At 38.9% G+C, this 20,512-nt stretch overlaps 1 protein-coding gene across 2 annotated transcripts; it reads left to right on the forward strand.

Moving 5' to 3' along the window:
• Nucleotides 1–628: 628 nt before the first annotated feature.
• Nucleotides 629–19,929, forward strand: LOC116303640 (uncharacterized). 2 transcript variants are annotated; one of them, XM_031713215.2, is made up of 17 exons: nucleotides 629–894; nucleotides 1,246–1,306; nucleotides 2,925–3,029; nucleotides 3,215–3,268; nucleotides 3,762–3,838; nucleotides 4,234–4,335; nucleotides 5,497–5,628; nucleotides 6,108–6,217; nucleotides 7,197–7,450; nucleotides 14,022–14,081; nucleotides 14,174–14,238; nucleotides 14,714–14,855; nucleotides 15,074–15,139; nucleotides 16,067–16,114; nucleotides 17,069–17,208; nucleotides 18,051–18,188; nucleotides 18,830–19,929. In XM_031713215.2, exons 1-17 carry the CDS (start codon nucleotides 764–766, stop codon nucleotides 18,879–18,881), a joined length of 1,737 nt encoding a protein of 578 aa, XP_031569075.2. In that variant the 5' UTR covers nucleotides 629–763; the 3' UTR covers nucleotides 18,882–19,929. The 2 variants fall into 2 exon arrangements, with proteins under 2 accessions (XP_031569075.2, XP_031569077.2); XM_031713217.2 differs by lacking the exon at nucleotides 16,067–16,114.
• Nucleotides 19,930–20,512: the final 583 nt, after the last annotated feature.

Below are 20,512 nucleotides of genomic sequence, written 5' to 3' on the forward strand. Positions count from 1 at the left end.
TTAGGAAAAGTTTAAATCAGGAACACGTGAAAAATTAGATTTTTGTAGGGATTTTTGTTCGACTTCATGAGATTTTTTAAGAGCACCGAAACTACAAAATATGACAAATCAATGTATCTCTCTGTCTTTTTGTCGAAAATATCCATGTATTATTGTAGAAGGATTGACTAGCCTTCGTACGTGCAATCATATAGTCTGCAAATAACTATTATCTTATGAATCTTTATTTTTTTTCTAATCACTTCCGGTGGCGCAACTTTTACTCCAAAAGCTCGTGCGTAGGCTTCCATTAAATGCTGATTATCTCGAAAACGAGCTCGGGACACCCTATTTTTCTTTCCAGATTTGGAATCAGCATTAAATTTCAATTCGGAAAATCGAAGTTTTAGAAAAAGCTTAAATCAATTTCCAAAAGTAGGCAGTCACCTTAAACGTTTTTCAACCAAGTCTCACATAATTCAGATACTTTAGTAATATTCATTCACTTTCCGAAACTCCCAAATCAAGGAAGTTAAAGGACTTAAAGGTTAGCCGCCCTCAGCCGCCCTAGCATTTCACATTCCTTGACTCCAAGTGGACTCCCAAACACATCCGGGGATGTTCCAAAGGTCTTGGGCTTCCTGTTTCGTGTCGTCACTACGGCCGCGCTTTTCAAGCCATGAAGGTAAAAATTTATTTGGGATGATATTTTTTGGTTTTGTTCGCAGAATAACCGCTAGGACTTAACCAAATCGAGTTTCAGTAGAATATCTATGCTGTGAATATGAGTGGGGCGCAGCGAGCCCTGCGAGGGGTTCGTAAGAGCATCGCAAAGCAAGTCAAGGGGAAGTTTGCCTTCAAATTTCGATTCACAGTGACTTATGAATACGTGGATATACAGTGTACTAGCAAATTGTAAGTATTCCTTTGCATTTCTACTCTATCTATTCTTTATATTCTTTGCTATCTGTGCTGTAGTTTGAAGCTTGAAGTCCTTGAATATCTTTTTGTGAGCAAGTGAGCAAGTTCAAGCCAAAACACTGTAGGAAAATACAAGAACTAGTTTGAATTCGAAAGACGGACATCTTTTAATATTTGTAAAAACCTTTCCTTCTTTGAAGGTATAAAACTAATATTTCCGGGTAGGGTAGTAATTGAATAAGTTATAATCTGCTATTATTATATTTTTGTTTTGTTTTGGCTTTGATTGTAGTTATTCATTGTTTTACAATATTAATTATAATCCCACTTGAATACTTTATATAGAAAGCCAAGTAATCTGACTGTTCTATGGTTCAGAAGCCATAGATCAAAGACATCGAAAAAGGTAGGTATACAAAAGAATATGCTTATAGTTTGGAGGGGGAGGGGCTCAAAACCCCCAGATTATTTCTTATTTTGTTTTGGTTAAGGTCAGGGAAGGGCTCATATCCAGCCTAGCTATAGGAGGAAGTCAAGATTTTGCACTAGCAAACCAAACAAAAAAACACAATATTTTCCAGCTTCTAATTAGGGGGTTCATACTTGTCTGACGTTTGATAAAATCAAGGTGATCTACAGGGCTTAAAATAATGACCAGATATTAATAGGATAATGTCCAGCCAGAACTGGGGCTTGTCTTGTCAAATCTTTGCCTTGTTGATCATTTTGAACAGTTACGTTTAGCCAGAAATGAGGCATGACTGAGCTAAAACTAATATTTGTTCTGTCATCATGACTGGTGACAGATCAGCCCTTCAGAGGGAGAAAATTAAAATATAACCTCTGCTCACAGGTTTCCCCCCAAAATTTTACATGGTATCTCTCAGGGCTTAAAATAACAGCTGGACATCATCAACAGCAACAACAACAAGAAGTATCTTTATTACCAATAATTATGATAATTATGCTTTTAGCATTAATATTTATAGCCAGACAATGTCTGGCCGGAACTGGGACTTGTCCAGTCAAATCTTTGCCTTGCTGGTCATTTTAACCAGAAACTTTTAGTCAGAAATGAGGTATGACCACAGGCAGCCCAAGCTTGGTTTCTGTGGTGTCATGTTATAATGGAATGTATGGGGATTCTTCAAAAATTTCAATAAAATCATTGAAACGTGAAATAAAGCCTCAAAATTTTACCTGATCATTACTGGTGGGAGAAAAGATCCTTAAAACGGGTTAAATTCAAAAAAATAACCACACAGAGCCAAGAAGTGCTATTTCTCAATGATCAGGTAAAATGTTGAGGCTTTATTTCACGTTTCAATGATTTTCTTTAAATTTTTGAAGAACCATTCCCATACATTCCCTTATCACATGACACCACAGAAACCAAGCTTGGGCTACCTGTGGTATGACTAAGCTAAAACTAATATCGCCTGAACAATATTATTATAACTGCCGGCTGTTATTTTAAGCCCTCTTTTCTGATTGATTAAACAGTATTTTATAAATTAATTTTTATACAGATATAATTTAAGTCTCTTGGCCTCAATGTAAACTAATGCTTTGTATTGATTGAGTTTTACCAATAAACTCTTTAAGAGTGCAAAATTCTTTTTTTTTTCTATATAGGCTTTGCACCATCCCATGATGGCGGCCACAACAGAAGGAACATCAATAGATCCTTTTCCCCCTGGGAAACTGAATTCTTTCTCATATATAGTAAATCAGTTTGGACTAGATTCAATTGATGGTTTTCACGGTGGCCATGTTGGAGGAACTTAACAAAAAAATTGTCAATGAATTCTTTTGTTATATCCTCCAACATGGCGGCCGTATCTTTTGTTATTTAATTCTTGGGAATGGTTGAAAACCATCAATAATTTTTGTTCCTGCCTCCTTTCATGGCTGCCATCATGTGATGGTGTATAGCCTCTATGCGGCATTTTTTATGGTTTTATCATCTGCACTATAATTTCAATAAATAAAATTGTAATTTCTCAACTGTCTTTCCTGTATAGCCAGAGGTTAAAGCTGAGTATACAGATCCAAACACTGGCAATTTCATTTACAATGCTGCATGGACTCCTTCGAACTCTGTTCATCTTGTGGTAACCCTTTACAAGGTAATTAATACAGATAATAATGTGAAGTGCCTTCTTATTTACCTCTAAATTTTATTGATACCCTGAAAAATCCAACAAAATTTTCTATTACTTTCACTACTAAGCTTGTAGTTTTTTTAAACCAAAATGAAGGGTTTTTTTTTTCACTTGTATTATGGTATGAATCTTTTTTATTCCTGTTGTAGGATGGCGCTGGGAAATTCAAGAAGAAGGAATACTTTTTTGTCTTGGAATCTCATGTAAGTTCTACCACTCTTATCTATTGTATCAGTATTTATCAAACTTATTAAAAATTCATGAGGGAAACAACAGAAATCACGACCGTGAAAAGTGTTGTAAATATGATACAAAATTGTGTTCATTTGCATAAACTTTGAGTTGGATTTTCTTGGCCAGATTCACTTTAATTTTGAAAATTTGAGTGAAACACAAAGGAACTAACCTAGACATTTGATAAGTAATATACGGTATTCGTGTCCGTGTTGTATCCGATATACATACGCTCGGCTACTCCTCGAGTTTGTATATCGGATACAACATGGCCACTCATACTGTATATATTACATAAATTGTATTTTTTAAGCCATTACCTGCATTAAGATTATTTCCTTGTTTCCCCTCCGTTATTCATTCATATTTATTCATTTCATTTATTCATTTTGTTTTTTTCTCATCATTTCTTTTTCTTTTTTTCTTTTCTATTGTTATATTATTTTGTTATTATGCTGTAAGGTGGTAGACGAAGAAAGAAAAAAGCTTGCTATATTCTCCTGTGACATAGCAGATTTTGCATCTCCAGTTACAACTGAGTAAGAAATGCTTTAAATGAATAAATTTTACTTAACTATAAATTTCATTCCACATGAAAAAGGAAATTTGAAATTTGGATTCATTGTTCTGACTCCCCTTAGTTACTGTTGCTATGCTCCACAAGCTTAACAAATTATCTAGAATATCTGATTGCAGAAAATTGATAATAAGTGTTTTAATAGTTAATTACTTTCCTGCGAACAGAATATAAAATTGCCTCATAATCCTCAGCTGGTAGTACTCTTCAAAACAGATACTGTGTAATTGTTTGTGGGACAAGATTTTAATTTCATTAGGAAAACTACTATAACGGCAATTAGTTCACTATGGTCTGAGTCTGAGCTATGAATATTATGTTACTCACTGAGCCTTGTGTTCATTTGTATCCATAAAGGTTTGATCTTGAGATGGAATTCAAGCCTCAGTCCAAGAAAGTTTTACTTGCAAAACTTGGTGCTAAAATAAGATGTGAATTTCTTAAACAGGGGTCTACATAGTGAGTTATAGCTGCAATAGATATCAGTAAATAATTATCACCATCATCACATCATCATTATCATTACATATCATCATTATCATGCATCATTATCATCACATCATAATCATTATCATTACATATCATCATCATCATACATCATCATCATCATCATTACATATCATCATCATCATGCATCATCATCACATCATCATCATTATCATTACATATCATCATCATCATGCATCATCATCATCATCATTACATATCATCATCATCATGCATCATCATCATCACATCATCACCATTATCATTACATATCATCATTGTCATGCATCATCATCATCATCATCATTATTGTTACATATCATCATCATCATGCATCATCATCATCATGCATCATCATCATCACGTCATTATCATTACATATCATCATCATCATGCATCATCATCATCTGGCATTATGATTCATTTTCTTTATTTTTGTTAGATTCAGAAAAGATCATATTTTGTATTGATTTGCTATAGCAACTATAAACTTATTACCTAATTATAATAATTCTTTAATTATTTGCATTAGTGAAGTAGCATCATCATAATCATTATCATCGTCATTATCATTACATATCATCATCATCATCATGCATCATCATCATCATTGTTACATATCACCATCATCATCATCACATCATTATCATTACATATCATCATCATCATGCATGATCACATCACATCATCATTATTATTGCATATCATCATCATCATGCATCATCATCATCACATCATTATCATTACATATCATCATCATCATCATCATCACATCATCATCATTATCATTGCATATCATCATCATCATGCATCATCATCATCATCATTATCATTGCATATCATCATCATCATGCATCATCATCATCACATCATCATCACATCATCATCATTATCATTACATATCATCATCATCGCACATCATCTGGCATTATGATTCATTTTCTTTATTTTTGTTGGATTCAGAAAAGGTCCTATTTTATATTTATTTACAAAGCTTTACCTCAAAATAAAGATATAATAAACTACAAAATAATATACGAAACAGACAAAATAAAGAATCACGGCATATTGATTTACTATAGCAGCTATAAACTTATTACCTAATATTAATAATTCATTCATTATTTCCATTAGTGAAGATGATATGGAGAGTAATTTCAGTCACATCAGTGACACTGAATTCAAACAGCGACTATCAGAATTGACAGACTTAAGTGATGACGAAAATGATGCTATTTCTGCAAAAAAGAAAAGTCAATCAAGGAAGTAAGTATTGCAGAAGCCATGTTGACTATTTCTCCACTTAGCCTCCCATTCAATCATGGTAATGGTGCCTTGGGTTTGAGGTCCATTGTAAAAATCAATGATGAAAAAATATTTAGGTGCGTAATTCATATAAGAATAAATGAACCATTAAATTTAACAGAATAATAAATGAGTGTATTAATTAATTGGGAGATAGATGACTAGTGTGAGTAATTAAACAAATGTATGATAAGGTGAATAGTAAAATGGGAACGGAAAATAAATGATTGGGAGAGTGAAAAGGAATGATTCAAAAGTGGAAGAATGATTTGAAGACAAGATAACAAGGTTGGTGAAGTCTTTTTTTTAGTCCAGAATTAGCCTGAGAAAACAGCTTTCCTTTCATCTGCTTTCCAGGGTCACCCCCAAAAGAGACCAGTCAGAAATTTATTCACTCCAGATGTTAATGTTAATAAACCTTATGTTAATTTCATTTCCAGATCCTGGTCTAACTTTGTTGAAGATATGAAAACCCTGGAATACAAGGAGTACCATATTGCTATGGTTGGAAATCCTCTTGCAGAAAAACATGAGCAATATCCAGAAGAAAGTAATGGATTTTGAATGAACTATCACTAACTATCACTGTTTTCATTGCAACTACCCATGCACTGATCCAAACAGACATAGCATGGAGATCGGATGATATATACTTCTATCAATCAAATATATTGTTAGAGTTCAATTCACATAAAGGTACATAGGACTGTAAGGCCCCGTCCACATGTATCCGGAAATTTTTGTATCTGCAAGTTTTTTTTTTCTGCGGATACAAAAATGTTCGCATCCACACGCAGCATATTCGAATGGTTTTCGAATCGTTTTCACTGTCCACACGTATCCGGAAATTTCTTTATCCGCCCTGATGCACACTAGTGCCTAGTTCCTTTGACGGATAGTTTTTCTTATTGAGTATGCGCAAAATCGTGTTTATGTCAGCGTATTCCAAAATTTGCGGATACGACTGTCCACACGTATTTGTATTCGGAGCGTATTTGAAAATTTCCACTCTGGAGACCGTTTTCGAAAATTTCTGGATACAGATACAAAAATTTCCGGACACGTGTGCACACAACCCGTATCCGCAAAAAAGCACGGACAGGGCCTAAGAAGGTAACTGTGTATTTGATTGACGGCAGCGTATTAAGTTGCTTGATTTCCATGTTATATGTATTATATGTTGCAACTGTTGTCTTGATCAGCGCCAAGCAATGAAGATAGCGTTACTGTAATGAACAAAATGTTTTATCCCTGGGAAAAGGTACTTAATCTAGGAATAAAGTACTAGAAACTTGAACTAAACTGCACGTGGTCTTCAACTCTTTATTCTCTTTCTTACAGCACATGTCTGTACCACAGGAAACTCAATGCATATTTTCTACATATATAACACAAAACAGTAATTTTTTACTCAGTTTTCTTCTTATTCACTTGTATACAACACACCAACACATGCAGGACTCCCAACTAGTAACCACTAGTAATCATGCATACAAAGTATAAATTCAGTTAATTTTGTTTTTTTGTAGAATCTCGCAAATCTCCTGATATTTCAAATGGGAAAGAAATGGAAAATGAAGAAGATATGCCAGCTCCACCCCCTCCTTTGCCAGAGTGCTCAGTGAATAGAGTAACTAAAACGAGAGTCTTGAGTGCTTTGTTTGAAGAGGAAGAAGAAGACCAACCAGAGCATGCAACAGATTCAAGTAGCACTAAAACTAATTCACCATTAGAAGTAGAAAACGAGAATCAAGAATACAAGTTTGTTTTTCCCGATAGAAAGGTAATAAATGTAACCGGCGGCAAGGCGCTCAGCTATGAATCAGATTGCAAGTGGTTTTGACAAAAGAATTTATTGAAAAATTCACACAACTTTACAATACATGAAAAAAAAACGGGAACGAGATTACAGGATATCTCTTTACATCGTAGAGAATTCCTTGTCTTGATATGTGCAACGTCTTCAAGAACTTTTACTACACTGATTTAAGCTTAGTTTGGGCCTATTTTTATGGAAAAACCTGCATTCTTAAGACCTTACACATCCTATGCAATGTTGCACGCCCTAGGCGCAAACAGGATGTCCCAAACACGAACTTACGTAAACAAGCGCCAAACCTAGGCATGACTCACTGTAATGTAATTACGTACGGAAATTATTTCTTGCTTACGCATTTTCCACGCAAACAGTTAACTAAAGAATTACATTCCTATGTGTACACGAGGCATTCCTAATTAAAAATATAGATTTATGACTAAATAATTACTGTCCAAAATAGTGTCTTTTGACTCTGTCACACTTGCCCCTCCTTTTTGTTTGCTTCGTCCTCGAGCAAATTCAGGAACAATGATACGCAGGTGGACTCGTCAGTGCTGAAGTGCGGATCTTGGAAGATTATAGAGGTTGCTGTGTTGGCCTGCCGTTGTCCTTGTGGAACGTCGGAGTACAGGTGCAGCCAGTTCTTCCTCAGACGCATCGTCACTATCATCATCATCATCAGGTTCAGCTGGTTCTGTCATTGGTTGAAAGGCGATTGTCATTCCTCCAATGTCATCGTCTTCATCTGATGATTCTGGCGATGCAGTACATGTTTGTCTAGACCTGTCAGCTTGCCTGTGTCGTCCTCGTATCTCCAGCATTGGTCTTGGACACACTTGCATTTCTCCTTGACTAACAACTTTATCTCCTCCATGTCCATCAGCTCTTTCAACGACATATGTATTGTTGTCTCTTCGTTCGACGATTTTGTACACTTGGTTGTCCCATTTATCTTGAATCTTGTTTCTTCCTCTGACTTTACGGTTGCGAAGGAGTACTCGCTCTCCAACTTGTAGTGGTTCGGCCAGTGCTCTGCTCTTCTGGTCATGGATCTTCTTTCTGATGGTAGCAGCTTCCTTCAAGTTTTGTGTCACAGTGGTATAAGCTTCTCGTAGACGAGTCTGGTGCTTGGTAATCCATTGCTGGTTGTCTACTGTCACTTGTCTGTCATCATCAGGAAGTAGAATGTCCAAAGGTAGCTTGGCATCTCGACCAAACATCAGGTAAAAGGGTGAGTATCCAGTCGTTGCATGTGGCGTAGCATTATAGGCGTAACATAACTCTTTCAGGTGTTCAGGCCACCTTCTTTTCTTTTCTGCTGGTAGAGTTCTTAGAAGCTCATGTAGTGTACGGTTGAATCTTTCGCACTGCCCATTTCCTTGAGGATGATAGGGGGTTGTCCTTGACTTCTTAATTCCATACACTGCACACAACTCCTTGACTAGTTCTGCCTCAAATGACTTGCCTTGGTCAGAGTGTATTCTTTGGGGGATTCCATACACAAGGAACCATTCTTTAATCAGGGTCTTGACTACGGTTGTAGCTTTCTGATCACGGGTAGGTACAGCAATTGTAAACTTTGTGAACACATCTGTTAACACGAGGACATTTTCTCTTCCATCTGTTGCAGGCTCAAGCAAGGTAAAATCCATCGCTAGCACTTCCAATGGCCTAGTAGCTAGTAGGCTGCCCATCGGCGTCTTGACTGGAAGGTAGGATCCTTTGGCAATGACACATCTTTCACAATTTGAGATCCATTGCTTCACATCTCCTTGCATACCGGGCCACCAACATCTTTTCCTCAAGAGCTGTTCTGTCCTGTCTTGTCCTTGATGTCCACATTGATTGTGCGCACCCTTCAGTACTTGTGATTTCATTGATGTGGGGAGTAGCAGTAACCGAAGCTCACTTCCCTGTCCGACTCCTGTACGGCAGTAGAGAACTCCATGGCTTTCCTCAATCCTGTTCCAGTGACTAAGCAACTTCCTTGTATCCCTTGTCTCTTGTTGGCTTTGCCTTTTACTTGGCCGACGTCCAAGGTTTCGGTAGTGGAGGAGACGACTGATACATGGGTCCTCCTGCTGTAGTCGTTGGATCTCTGTGAGAGGTGTGGTTGGGAATGAGGTTGCTTGCTCCTCCAGCGCACTTGTCTCTGTGTTGCTTATGAACGCTGCTGATACCATCAAATGTTGACGTACCTCTTCTGGTAGGTCTGTAGTATTGGTAGAATAGGCTAGTGTACTTCTTACTTCAACTGTGGTTGGTTCTTCATCTCGGTTGATGCGACTTAGAGCATCTGCATTCTGGTTGTGACGTCCAGGGCGGTACTTGATGGTGAAGTTGAAGTTTGCTAACTCTGCAGCCCACCTCTGCTCCACAGCTTTCAGCTTACTCTTTGACTGTAGGTATGTCAGCGGGTTGTTGTCTGTGTAGACAACAAACTTCGATCCCAGCAGGTACTCCCTGAACTTCTCACATACAGCCCACTTCAAGGCTAGTAGTTCCAGCTTCCTTGATGAGTAGTTCTCCATGTTTCGCTCTCCACCTCTCAGGCCTCGGCTGGCATAAGCGATCACTTTGACTCTTCCGTCCTGTTCTTGGGACAGCACGGCTCCCAATCCTTCGTTGGACGCGTCCGTCTCTAGGATGAAGGGCTTGGTGTAGTCCGGGTAGGCCAGTACTGGTGCTGAGGTTAGTAGATTCTTTAACTTGTTGAAGCTCTTGTGGCACTCTTCTGTCCACAGTACTCCAATCTGCTTCCGGGTGGTCTTGTTACTTCCTCCGCTCCCGAGCTCAGCAACTAACTTGTGCAGCGGACCTGCCACTTGAGCGAACTTGGGGACAAATCTTCTGTAGTAAGATGCGAAACCAAGGAATGATCGCACATCGCGCACTGTCTGGGGAACTGGCCACTCGTTAACTGCCTTTGTCTTTTCAGGGTCTGTCTCGACACCGTCAGCAGAGACCACGTGCCCCAGATAGGACACCCGATCTCTGAAGAGTTGACACTTGGTTGGTTCAACCTTTAATCCATGATGCTTCAGCTTACTGAATACCGTTTCCAACCGCTCAAGATGTTCTTCAATGGTGGATGAGAAGACTATGATGTCGTCCAGGTAGACCATCAGGGTGCGAAGTATGTCCTCTCGGAAGACTCCTTGCATCAACCTTTGGAAGGTCGCTGGGGCATTCTGTAGTCCAAACGGCATCCGAGTGTACTGAAACAAACCCATGGGCGTTGTGAACGCAGTCTTGTGCTGATCATCAGGATGGACTTCAACTTGATTGTAGGCTGATGCCAGATCTATGGTGGAAAAGTACTTTGCGCCACGCAGTGCCTCCAGTGATTCCTCTATCCTTGGTAGGGGGTACTGATCACGCTTGGTTTTCTGGTTCAGCTTCCGGTAGTCGACGCACATCCTCAAGGCTCCAGACTTCTTTCGTACAAGCACTATTGGGGAGGCATAGTTACTCTCACTTGGACATATCACTCCTTTTTCTAGCAAGTCTTGTAGATGCTGTTGCACCTCCTGGTATTGGTTTGGAGGAATCCTTCTGTAACGCTCTGTGACAGGCACATCATCGTCTGTGTAGATGCGATGATATGTTGTCTTTGTACAGCCAAGGTCCTCCTTACATGAAGCGAACACCTCTTCATTTCTTTCGAACATCTGGAGAGCTTTCTCCCTCTGAAGTTCCGTTCCGGGGAAATGTTCCAGGGTAATCCCGTGAGGGGGTGTCTGTATCCTTTGCCAACGTACTTTGCCCACAGCTTCCCGTTGGGGTGGCATCTGAGGGTCAGCACTAAGGTTACAGCACACTGTCACCATGTTATTCTCGTGTAGGAACTCCAACTGCTCTCCTCTCTTGACCATCTCTCCCTCTCGCACAATTCCAATCCGCGTCTTCGGCTTCAGCCATATGTCCTTTGCCGTCTGGTTGGCAACTCTGACATAGTAACACGTCTTGGTAGTATCCACGAGAGTACTGGCCACGGTGAGGTTTCCTTCTACTGGTACACCAAGGGGTTCGATCACAGCATCAGTGCCCCATGATGGGCCTGTGACCAAGACATCAGATTCCGTAAAAGCAGGGACCCAGACTTTGTCTGAGCCGGCTACTTTCACGAACCCAGTTTTACGTTTACTCTTCTTCTCTTCATCTTGCAGGATCTGTTGGTATTGGGGCACCTGCCCAAGAACGTTGGTTCCCAGTAGGCCAGGTACCCTCCTCTGCATTACTGTAGTGGCTGCTGTGTCCTTCGTGATGAAGATGCCGCACCCAGGGACCACCACTCCTCCGATCTCTACTGTAGCGACGATATATCCAATGTAAGGGATGTCCAAACCGTTAGCTCCTCGCAGCTGCAGTAATCTTGTTTCAGGGTGTAGGTCTCCTAGGGTTGGCTGTAGCTTTTCCCTGTAGAACGACTCGGTGATGAGGGTAACCATGGAGCCCGTATCCACTAAGCTTTTCACAGGTACTCCGCCAATCCTCGCCACCACTGTGGGACTTGTCCCGACAAACTTTTCGTTCTGAAAAAGAGAATTAGAGCCACTACAGTTCCTCTCCACGGCGTGGCTCACTGCCGTGGAGAGCTGGAGTTTGACTCCTTCTGTGGTGCTGCTGGTGCCTTGTCTTTCAGGGGCTTTGGGCAGTTCGGCCGAAGATGTCCAAGCTCGTGGCAGTTGTAACATCTCCTCGGACCACGTGGGGGACTTCGTGGTGGTGATGGGCTTGCTAACTTCATGGTAAGTTGGGTTAGCAGCTTCTGTTGCTCATCCAGCAATTTTTGTTGCTGCATGAGCCTCTCCACCAGGGCCTTTTGTCCTGCTGTAAGCTCTTGGATGGCATTTACTTGGTTGCTCTCCACCAACACCTCCTTGGCTGCTGCATGGCGATGTGCTCCTCTATCTGTGTCTTCCGAGCTACGATAGGCCTCTTGCCTCACCTCGTTGAAGGTCTTCTCGGGATGTTCTCTGATATAGCGCTGGAGATCCCTGCGCAACAGGTTGTCACGCAAGTTCTCAACGAATGTGTCTCTGAGGTTCTGGTCCTTGTTTTCCAGAGCTCCTACGTGTACTCTGGTTATGTGCTCCGCCATCGACATCAGGGCATGGGCAAAGTCCTGGATGGGCTCCCTGTCACCTTGTTTTCTGGCGAAAAACCTCTGGAGAAGCTGGGTCTTGGTGAGCTTCTCTCCGAAGACGTCTCTCAGAATCCTGAAGAAACCCTCCGGGTCTGTCCAGTCATCCGCAGGCCTTAGTCGAACTTCATCTCGAGCCGCTCCTTCTAAGCTATGGTACAGGAAATCCACCGCCTCTTGATCAGTTAACTTCTGGGCAGCCACAGACCTCTGTGCATCCGCTATCCAGTCTTCAAGCACCTTGTCGTCTCTGCCACCAGCATACTTCCTCAGCTTCTTCTCCCTTGGCACTGTCACTTTTACCACTGGTGCAGGAACAGGTTGGGCAGGGGGTCCTCCTTCAGCCTGCATGCCATCCAGCTGTGCCTTGAGTGCAGCCAATTGCTCTGTGAGTGCAGCCACAGCTTCTTCTGCCATGATTTCAGTCTCGTTCCCGTTGGTAAATAATCAGTAACTACTAATGTCAACTTTCTTGCAATCCCACTTCTGACACCAAAAATGTAACCGGCGGCAAGGCGCTCAGCTATGAATCAGATTGCAAGTGGTTTTGACAAAAGAATTTATTGAAAAATTCACACAACTTTACAATACATGAAAAAAAAACGGGAACGAGATTACAGGATATCTCTTTACATCGTAGAGAATTCCTTGTCTTGATATGTGCAACGTCTTCAAGAACTTTTACTACACTGATTTAAGCTTAGTTTGGGCCTATTTTTATGGAAAAACCTGCATTCTTAAGACCTTACACATCCTATGCAATGTTGCACGCCCTAGGCGCAAACAGGATGTCCCAAACACGAACTTACGTAAACAAGCGCCAAACCTAGGCATGACTCACTGTAATGTAATTACGTACGGAAATTATTTCTTGCTTACGCATTTTCCACGCAAACAGTTAACTAAAGAATTACATTCCTATGTGTACACGAGGCATTCCTAATTAAAAATATAGATTTATGACTAAATAATTACTGTCCAAAATAGTGTCTTTTGACTCTGTCACATAAAATAGACCTTAAGACTTAATGCTGCCCCACTTCAGATAAGTAGAATTAATAATCAATATATTAATTCTACTTAGTATAGTTATGATTAAGAGTAAATGGTTTGAACCCAGGTGTTGAAGTTTGGTGTGAAATGTGATCGTCCGTGTGAGTGTAGTCTTGAGAAAGAGTTGTTGGTGGTGACTGTCGTTTCGACAACCTGAGCAGAAGTCATCTTCAGATAATCATAATTATAAAATGACCCCCATTTTTTGATAGCCCCCCTAAAATTTGACTGAAAAAATGAGTGGCCCTCACTCCAATTCCCCTACCCCTCCCACACCCCTTCCCCATTAATCATGAATGCTTAAATTAATGACTGTTTTTTGTTGTCATCCCATAGTTAGCAAGATCTGAAACCTTACCAGATATACACTTTTCATCTGGTTTGGACGACATAAAGGTAAAAATAATTTCTGAAAAGCCTAGATGTAAATTTTGGCATTTTTTAGCCATAAGGTAATGATTGATGAAGATAAATCCTTACCACAACAGGAATCCCACAGGATGCAGGAATGGATGAACAATGTTAATTTCAAACAACAAGAACTTAAAATGAGGTATGTGTAAGGGAATTGAGAGGCTCAAAGCTGACTTAGCGCACTCATCTCTCACCTCTGGGGTCCCTGGTTTGATTTCTGGATTTGCCATCACATGTGAGTAAAGTTTGTTTGGTCTGATCCCTCCCTTGATTTGAGGGTTTTCATGGCTCTGGATTCTCTGTTTTCCTCCCTCTACGAGGCTACCCTTGTCCCAGAGGCTCGACGATTTTTTGCCCGGCCACATATATTTTGAGCCGCAAAATATATACCTGGAGAAAAATCACGGAGCCTCTGGGACCAGGGAGGCCTATCTTAAGCATTATTAATTAATGTTTCTGTTCTTGTGTTTGTGCATGTTTTGGGCTGGGGGAGGGGGGGAAGGTATAGAGATGGAACACTTCTTACAGATTGTCTATAAAGGTACTATCTCCTATTTCTGCTAACTCGACAGCTTTCCAAAATCACGCCAATGCAATTTTGTTTTTCTTTTAAGGAAACTTGAAGTTGAAAACCAAGAGCTAAGAGATGGCAGCAAAGTTCTGGGACAAGAGATAGTGCAGCTACACAAAGAAAAGGATGATTTACAAGCTGAGATTTGTGAGTTACAACTGCTGGTAGAGGATCTGAGAACCAAGGTATGGTAATTGGCTTGTCGCCAATTCTGTCTCTTGTCTAGAGACGTTGGGTAAAAGGTCTCGTGATGTGAGATTAGGAACTTTTCATTTTTTTAATGAAATAGATAATCAAATTAGGCCATACACTAACTGTACAATCAATTTATTTACCTTTTGACAGTCACCATCATCATCAGACTAAAACAGTGTGCTCAAAAATTCATTTTTTCCTTCTTCAGATCAATGAATTTGAGTCAAGAGAGAATAAAAAGCTTGAAAAACACAAGACTGCAAGTAAAATACAGGTATTCATCATTTCATGATAAGGTTGTATTAGTACCTAACTATTTTATCCATTAAAACGTAGAAATATGGAAACTTACAAGGGCGGATCCAGCCAAAATTTTAGGGGGGGGGGGGGGCTAATTGAGTTTCTTCCATCAACACAATGGAAAACAATATAAAAAAGCATCGTTTTTTTCCTGCTGAAGGGGGGCTCTTCAGCCTCCCTTTGCCCCCCTGGATCCGCCCTTGACTTATGGTAATCATAAGGTGTTGATTGAATGAGTGGTGAAGGGTTGGTGAAGCGTTGACCAATAATCAGTCGGCGGTCACTCGATTGTCAATCAACAGCTGTCAGCTGGTCATTCATCGAGTACAAAATGACTGATAATGATTATTAATAATGATTTATATAGTGCCCTTTCTAATATTTAACAATTATTCGCCAAAGGTGAAGTGATTATCGGGGAATATTTACCGAGATGCGAGTCTTCGAGCGGCGAGGTAAATATTCCCCAATAATCACTGAGCCTGAGGCAAATAATTGTTTTAGTATAAATACACAGGGAATTCTTTCAAAAAAAGAAGAAAAAAAAGAAGATAAAAGGCATTTTTTCTCGGTAACAACAACAAAGTGACTGGCCTCCATTTTGGATTTTCCTTCGAGGTGCTTATCATGTGATAGTGTGAGTTTCTTGACCAATCAGCACGCAAGATTTTCTATAATCACCTGCGTATTTTTACTAAATTGATATAATCAAAGGTGCTTTACTATACATTTACCTTACCATATAACTTAATTACATGTATATAATCATGGAAATGCTGTTATTAGCTGAAACATTTACTAATTACTAATATTGCTACAGGTAAATGCTATCTGATGTGATAATATTGCTAATTGGAAACTACTTTAATTTAATCATTAACTTGATTATTGCAATATTTAGAGGAAAAAGCAAAAACAACCAACTGAAATCAATAGTGAAAATCTAAAGGTACGTGTCAGGCTGCTTTTAGAAAATGAAAGAGTCATATGCATCCTGAATTTACGACAATAAACATTTTCCTCTTGGCTTGCTTGTTAGCTATTGCCAATGTGCATTTATTTATCAATACTCAATATGCTAATTATTAACTATAAGTATCGATTAAAATTAATAGCAGTAATAATGCATGTTCATCAAGGATTAATCAAGGTGTTGTGTGTTTATAACATAAATCCTGTGTATTAACGTATGCACAAGAAGCAGAGCATAGGGTAGGGAGTATGGGGCATGGATTAATCAAGGTGTTGTGTGTTTATAACATAAATCCTGTGTATTAATGTATGCACAACAAGCAGAGCATAGGGTAGGGGGTATGGGGCATGGATTAATCAAGGTGTTGTGTGTTTGTAGTATTAATCCTGTGTATCAATGTATGCACAAGAAGCAGAGCATAGGGTAGAGAGCATGGGGCAAGGATTAATCAAGGTGTTGTGTGTTTGTAACATAAATCCTGTGTATTAATGTATGCACAAGAAGTATAGCATAGCGTAGGGAGTATGGGGCAAGGATTAATCAAGGTGTTGTGTGTTTGTAACATAAATCCTGTGTATTAATGTATGCACAAGAAGTATAGCATAGGGTAGGGAGTACGGGGCATGGATTAATCAAGGTGTTGTTTAATTGTAACATAAATCCTGTGTATTAATGTATGCACAACAAGCAGAGCATAGCATAGGGAGTATGGGTCAGTTGTTGATCGTAGCATTAATCCTGTGTATTAATTTATGCACAAGAAGCAGAGCATAGTGTAGGGAGTATGGGGCACAAGGGTTAGGGGGGGGGGAGGGGAAGGGGGGGAGTAGAGCCCCCTTAATTTTTTAAAATTCTCCACATCTCATTGCATTACTGATGAACCACCTGTTGTTATGAAGTTATTGTTACTAATTTCATTCTGCCACAAAGGTTGCTCAAGTGCGAGGGTGGCTGTGTAAACGAGGTGTTAAGGGACTAACAGGAAAGCGATGGAGAAGGAGATGGTTTGCAACGGATCAACGAGGAAGACTTTATTACTACAAGAAAAATGATAATGAACAACCAAGGGGGTCAGTTTGATGTTTTTCTTTAGTTTTCAAACTGTTACTGATCATAATTATTATCACTAGCATTATTGTCAATATCATCAACACCATCATCATTATTGTCAATATCATCAACACCTTCATCATCATCATTATTGCCAACATCATCAACACCTTCATCATTATCATTGTCAATATCATCAACACCATCATCATCATCATTGTCAATATCATCAACACCTTCATCATCATCGTCAATATTATTATCATCATAGTCGTCATTATCAATCACCATCTTCATCATTATCATCAACATATTAGCAGGGTTCGTGCTACTCCTTAAACTCCTTGAATTTATTTCACACTTTCAAGGGCACTTGAAAAGCTCTTGAATTTCATGATTTTAGCGAAACTCCTCGAAAACTTGAATTTTTGCTTTGATAATTACTTACATGGTTCTGAAATAGATCTAGTCAGAAAGATCAGAAAATCTGAAAGTCGGGCATGTGCAACCACTGTGTAAAACCTTGGCATATATAGTCAGCTGAACATACTCCTTGAAAATTAACCTTTGGATCCTTGCATACTCCTTTAATAGCCCTTGAATTTTAAGTGGTTACCTCAGCACGAATCCTGTATTAGATGGTAATTATCATCAGATGCCACCATCATCACCCCAGCTATCATCATCATTACAATCACAATCATCACCTTGATCATTACCACCTACCACTGGCACACAATCATCATCATCATTATAAATACCACCACCGTCAGTCATCATTTGCTATGATTAACATGATCATCATCTCGCCTTGCATTGCTGTCACCCGTTCATGATTATGGCCTATTATTTTTCCACACAGGTTTATTGACCTAGACATCATAATTGCCGTACAAGACAAAGCACCCGATGAACAAGATGTGAACAATGCGTTATTTGATGTAATCATTCCTGGAAGAGTTTATGAATTGATGGCTCATGACGAAGAAGAAAAAATAAGGTACTGGCCAAGGCATCTTGAAATGTGTTGATGATGGATCATGAAAATGAGTGTAAAACATGGTTCGTGCTACTCCTTAAACTCCTTGAAAACTCCTTGAATTTTTGCTTTGATCGTTACTTGCATGGTTCTGAAATAGATCTAGTCAGAAAGATCAGAAAATCTGAAAGTCGCCATGTGCAACCACCGTGTAAAGCCTTGGCATAGTTAGCTGAACACACTCCTTGAAAATTCATTTTTGGGTCCTTGTATACTCCTTGAATAGTCCTTGAATTTTAAGTGCTTACATCAGCACGAACCCTAGTAAAATATTTTTAATAGCTAATCCATGTCAAATGTGACCAGTAATTCTGAGAGTTCAAATCTCCAATCAACTGACTCCGATATCCAAAAAAAAATTCAGTAAAAAATTAGATTTTGAACCTGCTTTCAGGAATGATTGTGAAATACTATCCAAAAGAGTTCACTTCCCAACCGCTGCTGAGAATTATCTTGAAATTCTTTATTTTTAAGTTAAAAGAATTTGAATCGCCAGAGTTTTGAGCGTAGTTGGCACCTAGACCTGCAAGCAAAACATGAGAGATACTGGTCATACTTGACTTGAATTAGCCATAAGTCACCAAGTTTCCTTTCATACGCAGGTGGATCAATGCTTTAGACTATCTTCGACACTGGAGAAATAGAGTCACTTAAGTCCAGGGCATTGGCAGTACCACATATGGCTGTAACCAACCTTTTTAAAAATAGCTGTAAATTTGGTACAAGTGCATAAATTGCTTATTTTAGAAATAATAATACTGCAATGTCTTCTTCGTTGGAAAAGCCTTTCTTTTTAAAATAGTTGAATCTGGGATTTACTTGTTCTGTTAATCAATGGAGGGGGTGGAGCTTTGCCAATCCTGCCTGTTCATTCCATTTCATCACCACTTGTCATTTGTCATTTGTTTAAGCCCTGCTCCCTTCATTGACATGACAGAAAAATCAAAAATTTTACTGGATTTTAAGAAATGAAGGGTAACAATAATGCAAGGTATTTTACAATAAGATGTCATAAAATTATGTAATAAGTATTCTATTTAAGAATTTTAAAATATAATGATGGATTTCTGGCAACTAAAAAAGCTTACACCCTTTTGGAGGAGTGACTACACCCTTCTTTCCTGACTAATAGACCCGTTTCGAATTCCAAATTACTGCTGTGTTTCTTGATTACAGACTGATTTGCACAGGGTTAGCCTTGAGTTTGTGCAGAATATTCATGTATTCCAGTCAAGGTCCGTCGAGTTTCAAAATGTTTGTATTGTTGAAGTTGTGCATTCTTTACTTTTCTGTTGGTATTTGTGAATATTTAAACACTGGTACAAGGCTAACCCTGTGCAAATGAGTTTGTAATCAAGGAACACAGCAGTAATTTGGAATTCGAAACTGGTATATTTAGGGTCTTCAATGAAAGGCATACCTTAACAATTTACAAACTTTAGCTTTTTTTAAACAGAAATGGAACATGTACAAATCAAGGTGTGTTTATTACATCAGTTTTCTACACAATTATTTACTTTTGTAACATTGCAAGCTCATTCCTGTACATAAATATAGTTATAGAATGCTTACTTAGGTAAAGTATTTTAAACCACTTGCTTTAATCAAAATATTTATGTAATAAAGAATTTGTTATGCTCCTAAAAGGTGCATAGGTTTTTTTTTAGATTTTAAAAAATAAAATAAAATAATTATCACTGAAGCAAGGCATTACTTTTGTATTTTCATGTTAGCTTCACTTTCAAGATAAATTTGAGAAGGGTAAATGCAAATGGTTAGACTTTCAAGTGGCTCAGATGACCACTTTAAATGGCAGCCCCGTCTCTCCACACTCATCATTTCTAACCAACATCGGAGGGACGTAGGTTGATTTTCTGTAGATACTGTCAATACAGTACATTCATCATGACAAGTTCGTTCAAGGTCTTGAAAAAAATTTAAAATACTTTTTTCTCTCTTTTTAAATTTTTTCTTCAATTTAAAACACTTAAAAAAATCTTTATTTATGCTTGTGATCACTTTGCAAGTGAAAACCATCCCTCACACGGAGAACATGGAACTTCCATTGGGAAAATGAAAAGAAATGTGATATCATAGGGAGTCCAATTTAGATAAAAGTGAAAATAAAATCAGAGATGGTAAGAGTATTTATACATATGGACAACATTAGATACCATAGGGGAATTATATAGAAAACAAAGGCATGAGCAAAAAAAAGTTCTAGCACATTTTTTATTGACTTTTTACTCTTTTGTATTATGGAGGACATTATCTTGACCTCGAAT

Source organism: Actinia tenebrosa, unplaced genomic scaffold (assembly GCF_029948245.1).
Source record: "Actinia tenebrosa isolate PJP-AT-01 unplaced genomic scaffold, QUT_ActTen_1.0 PGA_scaffold5__44_contigs__length_20552954, whole genome shotgun sequence".
In the NCBI taxonomy this organism is placed as follows: domain Eukaryota; kingdom Metazoa; phylum Cnidaria; class Anthozoa; order Actiniaria; family Actiniidae; genus Actinia; species Actinia tenebrosa.